Source organism: Electrophorus electricus, chromosome 24, assembly GCF_041902795.1.
Source record: "Electrophorus electricus isolate QZ-2024a chromosome 24, ASM4190279v1, whole genome shotgun sequence".
Classification (NCBI taxonomy): domain Eukaryota; kingdom Metazoa; phylum Chordata; class Actinopteri; order Gymnotiformes; family Gymnotidae; genus Electrophorus; species Electrophorus electricus.
The window spans coordinates 9092712-9106170 of NC_137520.1; the positions used below are offsets into that span (position 1 = coordinate 9092712).

Genomic DNA, 13459 nt, shown 5'->3' on the forward strand with positions numbered 1-13459 from the left:
AGAGGATCGTGAGTGCAATTATTTGATGCATTCTCACTCATGTTTACACACATGCTCACAGACACACACACACACACACACACACACACACACAAACCATTGATCGTATTCAATTACAGAACTCTCAAAGCACACAAAATCATTAAGCAAACTGTTGGCCAAAGAACACTGATGCATTCACTGATACTGATAGAAGAAGCCAGAGAGAAGCTCTCTTTGAAGTCTCTAACTTCAGACATGTTGAACAGGCCCCACCACTGCTCCCACTGACCTGAGGGTCTCAGATGTGGAGAGCACTAAACTGATGGTCCACTGGAAGCCTGTCCCCCAGGCCAGCGTAATGGGGGAGGTCAAAGAGTACACGGTGAGACCCAGCCACAGACAGCCACACCAATCCAACTGGCACAGAATCCCAAATCCTCAGTAGGAACATAATATGCATGAAAAGTTCCATAGGAATGTCCCCAACAGTTAGTTGTTTTGTTTGCATTATGGCATTATGACATACATCATGGCAGGCTTGGGCCGAACTAGTATGTTGGTACTCGTGTTGTTGAGATGCTGTTTGTGGCATCTCTCAGGTATATTACTGGCGGGAGAGCAGCCGCCTGCCACATCACACTGTCAACAGGAGGATAAAGTCCAAGAGTTTCAAAGCAAATGGACCACGGCTCTCAGGCACCCTGACTGGTCTTATCCCCTACAGCAACTACAAGATGTACATTGTAGTAGCCAACAACCGCTTTGAGGGTCCTCCCAGCAACAGAATTGAGTTCCAGACACTGGAGGGAGGTACTAATTGTTGTTGGCAGTTCACCACTGGAGTTGGTGATGAAAAATATCTATGTAGACAGTGCAGTACACATACTTAATCTGTTGTCTCTCTCTTTCTCCAGTGCCATCCATACCCAGGTCCTTCAGAATCATGCACAGGCATTATGACACTATCTATCTGGAGTGGGAGGAGCCTGCAGAGCCCAACGGCATCCTTACTGGATACATCCTTAAATACCAAACATGTGAGAGCCCCTCCAGACAATACCCGCCATTCATATCTCACAAAGGGGAGCGCTTAGAAGAGCTGATGGGTCAGAGGTCTTACTGGTGCTATCACTTTGTGTGCAGTGAATGTAACCGTGGGAGAGAGGGTGCAGGTGGAGAACATTCCCCCCAACATCACCCACTTCTCATTGCACCGCTTCGACCGCTACACCCGCTATAGGTTCTCGCTGGCAGCCCAGACACAGATGGGAGTAGGAGAGGCATTCACAGAGGAGTCTCCCCATTTCACGACTGAAGGTGAGAACACCTGCACATTCACTTATACACAGAAAGTCTGAATACTATAAATGCTCATTTGTGTGTGTGTGTGTGTGTGCGCAGAATACACCCGGGAACAAGTGGACATAGTAACCCAGGGGTGGTTCATTGGGTTGATGTGTGGTATTGCACTCCTGGTTCTCATCATGCTGAGTGTTTTCTTCATCAAGAGAACTCGTGGAGGGAAGTACCCAGGTAGAACAAACACACCATCTCACAGAGAACTCACTGAAGGAAGTATCCTCTCAAAGGACCTTTGAGGGGAAACCTGTTAGCTTCAACATATGTATTATTATGCAAAATCATAATGGTCTTAAAGAAACTTAATGTAAACCTCTTATGTACATTAAGCTCAACTCATTAAAATAAAAGTACTATTTTGGAGGATCTAAGGTATATAAAATTCAATATTTGCTTTTCTTTTTAAAGTACGGGACAAACAGGATTTTGCACTTGATACAGTAGATGAGAAGGAAGAGGGGTCATTTGACTACAGGTAAATTTGCTCTTTGCATGATGCAGGTTGGGACAAAAGCCAAATGTATGAAAACTATGCAATCTTATACGTAGGATTTAAACCAGTCGTATCACATAATGTTGACAATATGCACCCTTGTAACTTTGCCTCTCTCCAGTCTTTATTCATGCTTCCATCCTTTAACTGATCATTCTTTCTTATTTTTATCCCATATCTTTTCAAATTGGACCCCGGAAGGTCTCTTGAAAGGTATGATGAATGTCAGATGTAACCTATTATGGATTAACCTTTATTGTCAGTTTCTTGTGTAATATTATGTTGTATTGCATAATAAGACTGCAATGCAAATTCTAATAACCATTTAAAATGGCTTCACTAGGACAATACCAGCCTAACCAGGTGTTTAATTTATGTCCTTCTGCTGTGTAGTTGCAGATTATTGATGTACCATGCTTGACATAAATGTTCTTGCAAATAAAATCTCTGTTGTTTATCACTACAAGGCTTTGCTCACACTACATGCTGTTTAAATGTCCAATAAATGTTCAATTTTGCTGTAGGGTAACACGAGTGTCCACCCTACCCTACACCAGGCGGTATGTATTTCCTGCCAACTTTCAGAAGGACATTATGGATGTCTTTATTGTATGAAGACTGTCACCCTAGCACATACCTTGATCAGTCACCTGTAGTTTATGCATTTCAAATGTAGGTTGCCCATAAAGCACATATCTACATTTGTGTGTGTGTGTGTGTGTGTGTGTGTGTGTGTGTACACGTGTGCGTTTGTCCAGAGAGGAAGAAAGCCGTCTGAGCCGTGGTCAGGGCACCATCGAGCACATGCAGAAGAGGACAAGCAGCGATGACAGCCTGATGGAATATGGGGAGGGGGATGAAATCGAGTTCAATGAGGACGGCTCCTTTATTGGCGAGTACACGGGCACCAATAAAAGAGACAGAGACAGCAGCCAATACCATGAGAGCTCTGAGCCCACCTCCCCTGTGGCCATTTACTCTTTTGCATAAAACAGCTCCCAAACACACCGAGTGTAAAGTTGCCCACTGGTTTACCAGATAGCACAGTTTCACCTTCCACACTGCCAAGCATGGATGAGGAGTCTGACATTTTCTTGAGGAGTCAAACTAAACTGGTGGGACCTGGACTGATACCAGAAGTGTTCTGCCACTGGGTTCTTCAAGCATTTGTTCAGTTTTTAGCATGGCAGAGGCATATAGTGGGAAGAAGTGTTTGCGTGATAACTGATAGTTATGCTGATTTAAGTAAAATATTTATTTTATATCCCAATCACATTTAGTTTTTGTTTTTTTGAATTAAAAGGTAAGAGGCCAGTGACAGTATGGAGAATGAATCTGTTTATCATGTTGATAAGAGAAAAGCTATGGACATGCAGATCAGAATTTAGTAATGGATGCTGATGTGTTGCCAGTGATATGGCAGCGTTCATTCTCCAAGATGCCATTTTGAATGACAATGTTTTTTTGTCAATCTTTATTATCTGCAGTCCTACATTCACATATTAGCATACCTAGAGGAAGGCATGTACAAGATGGAAGTATACAAGTAAACTGAGACCCCCTGTCATACTAATAATAATATGTCAGTGTTGACACTATTGCTACTAATATCTCACTAGTGAGGTCATGCAGCCCTGGAACAATATGCATTAGGAGCACAATTTAACACAGTTATACTAGTTTGTATCTTTTTTAGTTTGTCTGGAATGTGTACATGCACTCTTCTACACTTGAACTAAGTTCATCTGTCATACTGTGTACTATATCTAACCACTGTAAATTTTGATATTATTTTTGCAATAATACATGTTGGCAAACTTATTTGAATCTTAAATAACATCTTAAATAAATACAAACTAGCTATGTAGTCCAAAAATGTCATGTTACAGTACTAGACTAACAGATATAATGATGTAACATACTGCAATTAGCCATGCAGTAGATTTAAGCAGTATGTGAAAGTCCAACATACTTTTTAAGACTAGTATTTAGATGGTGTGTTTTGAGACAGCTAGGAGTACCCATGTGCTTTCCTGGTCTAACAAACCTGAAGGTTTTTAATATAACCCTCCAATGTTTAAATAGATAACCCTTTAAAAATGGAAACAATTTTCAGATAGATTTTCTTCTTGAAAGATGGAATGAATACAGGATCCTATAGCAGCAACCCTTTCAAAATGGAAACAATTTTCAGATAGTTTTTTTTTTTTGAAAGAAGGAATGAATACTGATTATTACAGTAGCAAGAGGCACTATGTGACAGACAGAGATACTAGGTTTATCCACACGGTGGCAGAAGTCACTGTCCATTACTCTACTGGTTGCTGCCTTACATAACCACTACATCATCAGTCATACCCCATTAGGTTTCTCTACAGTTTACTTATTGTTCATATAAGAATAGGAACACGTCATGGCTAAATAAAGACCATTATGATTCTGATAGAGTGTTATGATGAAAGAAGGGTGATGAGAATGAATCATAGGCTTAAATATGTAATTATACCCACATGGGATTTCCTTTTATATTCTATGACGGGTTCTAAATGGTCAAACTATACCCACACCCTGTGAGAACCTCCGTGATGACATCCAGTACCCCTGTAATTATTATTTTGTTTAATTAGAGCAACAGAGCAAATCTCTTTTGTTTACGCTTTTGTGGTAAAGAGGTTTCGAGACCTCTGCTTAGCATTTCTAAAAGTCCTACAAGTCCTACAGTCTCTACCGATAAAGTTGAAATGGCAGTATAAATCTGCAGTAAATAAAATGATTTGAAAAGACAAATATGACAAGACAATGCTGTTATGGCTTTTTGAATGCAGACATGGGGTAGTATGTTCCTGCATTACAGCAGGACTGGACTTGAAATGTTAAACTGATGTTACTAGTCCAGGCGCTGTGTGTAAAACCTGGACCATTCTCATCTTTCATAGAAAAACACAGACACAGACAAAATACATCCCATCAGGCCTATTGCATTTGTCTTTTACCTATTACATTTTAGAGTGGTATAAATTGCCAAGCATGAAGCCCCATTCCGAACATGTAGGTGTGAAGCCCCATTTAACAGTTCGATAGCAGACAGATGAGGTGATAAGAGTTGACGTCATTTTTCACTGAGAACTTGTTCAATTTTGCCCTTAGCTGAATATAAGAGCTTACATTAAAAAACAACTATAGAATATTGATAAATGGTTGTAACCCAGGGCAGTGTCAGTGTGGTGAACTATAGACCAGTATGACTGTCACCACTGATTACAATCCATGTGCTCTTCTATTTCTGGTTAAATCAACAAGGTTGATTAACCTTTTGATAAGGTTAATTTTAGATATATTGTCATTGTCTTTTACTGTATATTTCTGTTAGGTGGGGGAAAAGGTAAGCTTCTAACTGTGACTAAACCAGCCATTAAAGATCTTGACTTTTCCACGTTGCATCTTTAAAGAAAGTTTGTTTTCTGCTGTTGCACAAGAATTTGCACAATTTGACTCTGCAAACAACTTTTTTTCTTCAAGTCATGTGTGCAATATGAAAGGACATGTGATAATCCTCCAGAACATTCTTATATGTAGGTTTAGGAACAAAGATAAGCTAAATAGTTTCTCTCACTTCTTCCTGAAACAAATAGCAGAAGTAAGATTAAGAACGCAGGATACGAAGTTAGCATTTGTGTGGCTTGTATAATGACATCTGATAATAATAATAATGACACCTGTATGCTCTCTACTTGAGCAGCTACTCTGTATTTGTGTGTTAAATATGTGTTAACATTAAATACCTGCCTGATAATGGTGACCCCTTGTTGTGGACACTCTAAGCGTTCTCTAATAGCAAACCCACTTCTTGGCAGAGAAGCAACCACACACATGAATGGTCTCAGGATGTCTCACTGTTGGCATGACACAGGACTAGGTAGCGCTCACATTTTCTTCTCCAGATAATCATTTGTCCAGATGTACCAAACAGTCTGAAGGGGGCTTCATCAGAGAAAATAACTTTACTCCAGTCTTCTGCAGTCCAATCCATATATGTCCTGCAAAATGTCAGTCTGTCCTTGATGTTTTTCTTGGAGAGAAGTGGTTTCTTTGCAGCCCTTCTTGACATCAAACCATCCTCTAATAGCCTTCGCCTCACTGTGCATGCAGATGCACTCACACCTGCTTTCTGCCATTCCTGAGTAAGCTTTCATCCAAGGGAGTGGGTTTGCACAAAACTTTGCCTAAGAACACCACCATGAATAAGGAATGGTATCAAAACATCCTCCAAGAGCAACTTCTCCCAATGGTCCAGGAGCAGTTTGATGTTGAACAATGCCACACAAGGCAAAAGTGATAACCATGTGGCTCGGTGGACAAAACATTGAAATTTTGGGTCCATGGCCAGGAAACTCCCCAGATTGCGATCCCATTGAAAACTGTAATCAACTCCAAGCATTGACAGGCAAGAATGGTTTGCCATCAGTCAAGATTTTGCCATCAGTCAAGATTTTGCTGATATCCAGCATGCCAAGGTGAATTGCAGAAGTCTTAAAAAAGAAGGGTCAACACTGTAAATATTAAACCTTTGCTTAAACTGGATTTATTTATAAAAAAGTTTTTAAAAACTTATGAAATGTCAGACCTAAAGAGTCAATATAGCACTAAGGAAAACTGCTATTGTGCAATAAATTCCAATGTGTGACATGAGGACGAGCACATGAAAACACCCCCAGTGTATCTGGGTTACTCACTGTGATGCAAGTATATTTAAGAACTAACAAACAAAACAATTTTTGTTTTTGCTTATAACAGGAGCAGAGAGCAGAAGTAAGACAACGATGGCAAGATGCACTTTCTTGGCGGGTAGATGTGCTACTGGAGAATTTAAATGAAACATTTGTGGTATTCGGTTAATGACTTTTGTCTCTATTTTAACGTCTACTTTTGGTTTGTTTTTCCATGTAGGACTTTGTTTGTTGTTATGTCATTTTGGTGAGTTTTTCTCTGTGCTTTATTTTACATTTAACTATTTCTATTGAAGAACAATATAATAAGGCTTTTTTCCCCTTTAGGTGCAGCTTCTCAGCTTATTTGCTACTTTACAAACTGGTCCCAGTACAGACCTAATGATGGGAAATATCTGCCTGATAATATTGATCCCTTCTTGTGCACCCATCTGATCTATGCATTCTCTATCATTAACAATGCTAATGAGTTGTCCACTTATGAGTGGAATGATGAGACTCTCTACAAATCTTTCAACGGTCTGAAGCAAAGGTAAGTTTTGCATTGGTAGGTACAGTAAAAGATACTGTGTTCTGGGCTACAGTTAATGTGCTAATGATTGACATATTGGATTTAACAGAAATCCCAATTTGAAAACACTTTTGGGTGTAGGAGGATGGAACTTTGGTTCTACTCAGTAAGTTTTTTTATATCAAGCTTGCACTGTGAAATAATATTTTAATAGAATAGCAAAGCAAAGGATCATAGCAAAGAAAAAAAAAAACAGAGATTCAGAGCTGCTCATCAGGGAACAACATACTGCCTGTCCAGGTTCTCTACCATGGTGTCCACCCCAGAGAACAGACAGACCTTCATCCAGTCCTCTATCAGCTTCCTGAGAACTCATGGCTTTGACGGGCTGGACCTGGACTGGGAGTATCCTGGATCCCGTGGAAGCCCCCCCGAGGACAAGCAGAGATTTACTCTGCTCTGTAAGGTCAGTACTTCATGTGTTATATTATCACATCATTGTTCTGTGCTGTACAAGGTGCTAAAACAAATTAATAATAATTTGAATACTTCTAGTTTAGAGTGAAAGGAAATTTTGAGATTTAGTTTAGTTCAGTAAAGGGATTTTGGAATTAACTGTCCATGTGTCTGACTTGCAGGAGCTTGTGCAGGCCTTTGAGGCTGAAGGTAATGCTACTAGTCGCCAGAGGCTAATGCTCACAGCTGCAGTGTCTGCAGGAAAAGGAACTATAGACACTGGATACGAAATTGCTGAAATCTCCAAGTAGGTGCTGTTGGAAATGTTGCGAGAAATTCATGGATATAATTCTCTCAGAATCATATTTTTGAGAATGCCTTCAGTTCCATGAGAACAAGAAATCCATAGTTCAGTTGAATGAGGTTCAAAAGAGTCCCTGAACAGGATATCAATGCTTTATTAATCCTTCAGATATCTGGACTTCATCAATGTGATGACGTATGAATTCCATGGGGCTTGGGAGAATGTCACTGGACACAACAGTCCTCTTTATCGTGGTTCTCAGGACAAGGGAGATTTTATCTATTTTAACACTGTAAAAACAATTCTTTGCTACTTCAGTCATGCATGTAATTCCAGAATATCTTATAAATATGAGATGCCAGTACAGAACAATATGACACTGTGAAAACAAATAATAAATCACCATATTGATTTTGCAGGATTTTGCAATGAAATACTGGCGGGATCAGGGTGTCCCAGTGGAGAAGCTAAGGATGGGTTTTGCCACATATGGTAAAACGTTCCACCTGAAATCTACACGCAGTGATGTGGGTGCTCCAGTGAGTGGGCCTGCTTCTGCTGGGCCCTACACCAGAGAGGCAGGATTCTGGTCCTACTTTGAGGTCTGTACACATGGTGCCACATCACCTTGTGCTTTATCTTCTGCACTTAAACTCCCATTAAAAAATTCATAGCATCATAATGGATGGTCATTCCCTACCAGATCTGCAACTTCCTTCATGGAACCAGCATACAATGGATTAAAGATCAGAAAGTACCTTTTGCCACCAAAGGAAATGAATGGGCTGGCTTTGACAACAGGGAGAGCTATGAAACAAAGGTATGAAATCTGCACTGTAAATTCTCTATATTAGAATATTATTATATTATTCTCATTTATTCCATGATTCTAACCTTACTGGCTGCTTTCCGGTTGCAGGTGCGCTACCTAAAGGATAATAAGTTCGGAGGGGCCTTCGTCTGGGCTCTGGATTTGGATGACTTTGCAGGGAAGTTTTGTGGGGAGGGAAAGTACCCCCTCATTAGTCACCTCCAGAAACTCCTAAATATTGGTACACTGCTTTTTACAAAAAACAGAAATCATGCTAATTAGTCATGCAGTGCTTTCAAAATGAGTCATTGTGAGTGATAATATAAAACTATTATTGTCCTGTCTGTGCTGTTCTTGGATAGACGTGCCGCATGTCCCACCATCTTCTACCTCTCAGCCTGGGAAGGATGGGTCCTCAGTTACTCCATTCCTGACATCTGCCCCACCTGCTTCACCATCTCCACCACCAGCCACTGGCTCCTGTGCAGGCAAGCCTAGTGGTATCTACCCTAATCCTGATGACCGAAAATCCTTCATCTTTTGTTCTCATGGAAAGAAATACACACAGTCCTGCCCTGTAGGGACCATCTTTGACCCTTCTTGCATGTGCTGCAACTGGTCTTAGAAAGCCAGAAGATTTTATATTTCTTTAGATGTCTTGACAATCATTTGTATTATTTCAGATTAAGCAAGTATCAAATATATGAATACCAAATAAGCAGAATCAATCAAAGCTACTCCTTTACAGTATATTTGAGTGTGTTATAAAACATAGAACAGTGTTGTACCTTGACAGCAGAGTTTAACTTGGTTAGAGCAGTAGTTCTCAAAATGGATTCCATGTCAGGATTCTTCATTGCCATAGTTACATAAGCATATGTTCAGTTCAGATTAATAGCAGCACATTAAAATTGATAATGAGACTTTGGGTTCAGACTCTCATTGCTCACTGTTGTAAATGCTGGATTTAACTTTAAATGTACCACACACTGAACTGTAGCCAAACAGGGTGCACTGGAGAATCCTTTAACCTGCACATGGGAAATTGTGTGAACTATTTATAGTTAACCTTTGTTTAACCTTTGATTTTATATAATTAATGCCATATTTACTGGCATGTTATAGTGGTAATGTAATGGATAAATCCATTTTTATCCAAATGACACAAAATAAAGTGCAAATGTTTTCATAGCATGACAAATTTTAAGTTTAGAAATAAGTTGAAACATGGCAAAGTGGTTGAGTAAGCCAAAGGACTGTTCTATGGAGGCCTAGCAATGGGGGTGTTCACATGACATCTTTTCAAACTCTTCAAAGCATGTTTCTTTTCATAGCTGTCTATGGAGACTGATGCGAGTTCCTCTAGGTTGCACAATACATTGAAAAAACATTTTGTGCTGAGCATCACAAAGGAACCTCACCTACCACTGACCAATCAAGACAGAGAATGCATTTTCTCTACTCATGCAACATGGAGCAAAACCTAGTTTTGGATGTTTTTAAACACCTGAACAGTATAACACTCAAAACAAAGATTAAAACAATTTAAACATGAAAAACAGAGGCTACATTAGTTTACTGACCATTTTGATCTTTTTGGCAGTTTCTCAGTCTAGTTTGCTGTACCCTCCCTGGCTGGTGTTTAATCAACTTGGCCCCATTCTCTGCCAAAGAAGCCAGTTTCATATTTTTGTGTGCGCAATGTGGTCCACAGGGCAGAAGGGCTAATTCTGCCATTCATCTATGCCTTAAGGGGGGTAATGTGCACTTTTTGTGAACTTCCAGTGAGTCTCTTTGAGATGCAGGCTTCATCAGACTTTGCTTGTGGAATTACCTGAACACAAATATAACAACAAGTTTCAAGTTTGGTTTGTTCGTCACATACATAGTCATACACAGTATAACTCGCAGTGAAACAACGAACGAGGAATCAGTTTTGTCACAGATTTTTATTTAATTAACATATGTTACATGACAGGTGAGTTGAATTGTAACTCTTACATTTTATTCTAATTTCTGATCTTCAATAACAGTAGGTCCACTAGCGATGGCAGTTTAACTTGTTTTGAAATCTGTATTAATGTAAATTACATACCAGCCCTGGAGGGCAAGCGCCTGAACGACTGGATCAGGTAATAAAGCCCTCTACCTCTCACTGCCAGCAGCGGTTATTAAATGCACAATAAGGTAAACAAGGAACGGTGACAGCTGTGTATATCTTGGTTCTGGTATAACGTATTGGCATCAGTGTCGACTGTGAAAATGAGTCAAGACGAAGTTCCTGGTTTGGCTGCTGTCTTGCTGCCTTGTAAATTTGACATGACGACACTGAACACTTCAGTAAACATCACAGAATGCAGTACGGAGGTCCACAGTCTGGAGATTTAGATTGCGCATTTGTCACCACGGCAGCAAGCAGCCCGAATTTCAATGTAGTCCCTTCTTTAAATGTTTCCTTGTTATTTTACATAATCACATGCAAACCCACATATAAAGTTGGCATGAAACACACTGGTATGACATGTGCTCAGTGCAACTTATCCCGCCTTTTACAAGTCAATCATTATATGTTCTTGTTTCCTTACATTTTTTAGTTTAACCTATCAGAGAGAAGAGAGTGATCAAAGAGGGAAAGGAAAGAAAGGAAAAATGAAAAAATAGTAAGTCAGTAATATGCTACAAAACAAAATGGGTTCACACCAAAGGTTTGAAGAGTAATGTTATAAGCTAGAAGTTGTTGGTTAGATGGCCCACAAGTAGGCTTGGAGTGTTTGTTGTTGTTGTTGTTGTTGTTGTTGTTTGTTTCTTTGTTTTGTAATAGAGTTCAATCCATGTTTGATTACTGGTGAGCTTCTGAGACTTTATCCATTCTGGCGCTCGTTTGTCCTGGTCCCAATAACCCAGAGCAAATCTCAGTCAATGGTGGAGTGGGTGGCGGCTTCTGGAGATCAAGTCCCAAATGTTTTCTCAAAAGCCTCAAGTCATTTTTTTTTTGTTTTTAAAAATAACACTGTCTCAACTTTGTGTCTTTTCCCCCTCACTCTCTCTGACTGGGCCAACAAATCAGTGGAGCAAAAGTTCTATTACTATGGAAATATCACCATCTATAGGTCCACTCTAAAACTGTCATGGGGGTAGTTGTCTTGTGTGTGTGTTTCAGCAACTGCATTAGCACATTGGACAAGCCCTTTACTCTGACAGGCAGTGTTTCAAGGGAATTCCCCCAGACCTCCTTGGTGTGGGCACAAATGTTTACAGCATCTGGCTCTGCCACAACCCCAGTTTTAATGGGGACCAATACTAATTCACAGAGGTACTGCCCGTCATCTGTGTTTTGCTGAATTAATGATATCCATGATACCTCTAGAAGACTCAACATTGAGGCCCAACATCCTTGTCCCACCCACCTCCAAGCTTACTTTTAAATCAACTGCATACACCTCTTTGGCTTACCCAGCGCTACTGACACTGTTATTGCATGCTGAATGCCAGTTTCATATAGGCTGTACAAACTAAAATCCAGTACACCAACTGCAAACACAGCGTTAACCTTCCAATATTTACCCACATCACGGCCTCCACGGAGCCAAAGACTTCCTATCCCGTAAAATCCATATTGGTCTCCCCAGTCACTAAAGCTGTACCCAGCCGCCCTGGCTCTGTTAATGCGTACTCAGTGCTGCCAGTTCCACGTGGAATTTACGTACTACGCCACCAAGGATTCCCCAATACAGCAGATCCATACTGGCCTCCTTGGTGACTAAGATCATACCCAACCACACTGGCACTGCAATGCATGCTTGATGCCACGGGTTCCATCTGGATCTACCATATTGGATATGACTATGACATGACACAACAATGCTCATTTACCAGGTCCTCCTTGTATCTGAAACAACGAACACGTCAGCCATTCCACCTTTATAATGCATTTCCTTACGTAAGCTGTGCTCTCCTCATCCGCATCCACTGATTAGCCCTTTCAGCTACTTCTGATCATTAATTCACAGTTCCTCTTAGTTTACAGCCTCAAAAAAACAAATTCCACAATCCACAAGCTGCACTGGAGTGAATATGTAAGCCAATCTGTGCATGCATATAGTAGCACAAAGAATGATGCAACTGGCTATTTGCCGTATTACATTATGTTTGATAGAGAAGCTAGATGATCTGTGCTTTGGAATTGAAAAACAAACACAGTCATTTTTGCAATGTGGAGGAACTGTGAAAAGATTTGTAAAGTGCGTGTAAACTAGCAACAGGAGCTGCAGACACTGGACACTGGACTAGAGTGCTTTTAAGAAAAGAATTTAAAGGGCAAACACAAGTTTATAATGTAGATGAAATCCGTCTCCACATTTTACATCAGAAAATAATCCAGATCCCTGATATTGTGTAAAACCTGAGGGTTGGATGGGAGAGAATTCTATATCATAACCATCCTCTACTTATTGCATGTTGGTTAGATTATCTAATAAAGATACCCCATTCTGTAACCCAAAACCAGACAACAGGCAACCAGACAAAGCATCCAAGTCTTGAGTCCACAGAAACATTTTTTTAAATACATTTCAGCCCATTTATCCCACATATAAAGTTAGCCTGATGTGCTCAATACAACCTAGTTTGGTTTTTGCCTGTCAATCATTAATCAATTTTTTGTTTTAGTTTTAGTTTTAAGCCTGTCAGAATTTTGTATCAATTTTATTTCTTTTGCTTTGTAAATTTATCATTATTTTTCAGGTTTCAGCTGTAACTCAAGACTTAAATATAAAACAGATTTTATTTATTGAATTTTATGTTGCATATACCCTAC

The 13459-nt window shown here is 39.9% G+C and overlaps 2 protein-coding genes across 2 annotated transcripts in view; both read left to right on the forward strand.

The window, feature by feature from the left end:
• nfascb (neurofascin homolog (chicken) b) overlaps positions 1-4623 on the forward strand; it is a 12896-nt gene extending 8273 nt beyond the window's left edge. Inside the window, exons 18-27 of the mRNA XM_035522339.2 lie at positions 1-8; positions 249-364; positions 582-792; positions 897-1019; positions 1126-1299; positions 1384-1515; positions 1750-1816; positions 2036-2047; positions 2359-2394; positions 2593-4623. The exon at positions 1-8 is cut by the window's left edge and continues 218 nt beyond it. Coding sequence (XP_035378232.1) covers positions 1-8; positions 249-364; positions 582-792; positions 897-1019; positions 1126-1299; positions 1384-1515; positions 1750-1816; positions 2036-2047; positions 2359-2394; positions 2593-2824 — 1111 coding nt within the window. The 3' untranslated portion in view covers positions 2825-4623. The remainder of the gene's footprint in view (positions 9-248; positions 365-581; positions 793-896; positions 1020-1125; positions 1300-1383; positions 1516-1749; positions 1817-2035; positions 2048-2358; positions 2395-2592) is intronic.
• A 1949-nt stretch (positions 4624-6572) lies between these two features.
• LOC113575450 (chitinase-3-like protein 1) lies at positions 6573-9566 on the forward strand. The gene is made up of 11 exons (XM_027006953.3): positions 6573-6679; positions 6782-6808; positions 6889-7093; positions 7182-7238; positions 7373-7538; positions 7711-7835; positions 8001-8124; positions 8252-8434; positions 8536-8652; positions 8752-8884; positions 9006-9566. The coding sequence occupies exons 1-11, from the start codon at positions 6655-6657 to the stop codon at positions 9266-9268; spliced, it is 1425 nt and encodes a 474-aa protein (XP_026862754.2). The 5' UTR covers positions 6573-6654; the 3' UTR covers positions 9269-9566.
• The last annotated feature ends 3893 nt before the right edge of the window (positions 9567-13459 follow it).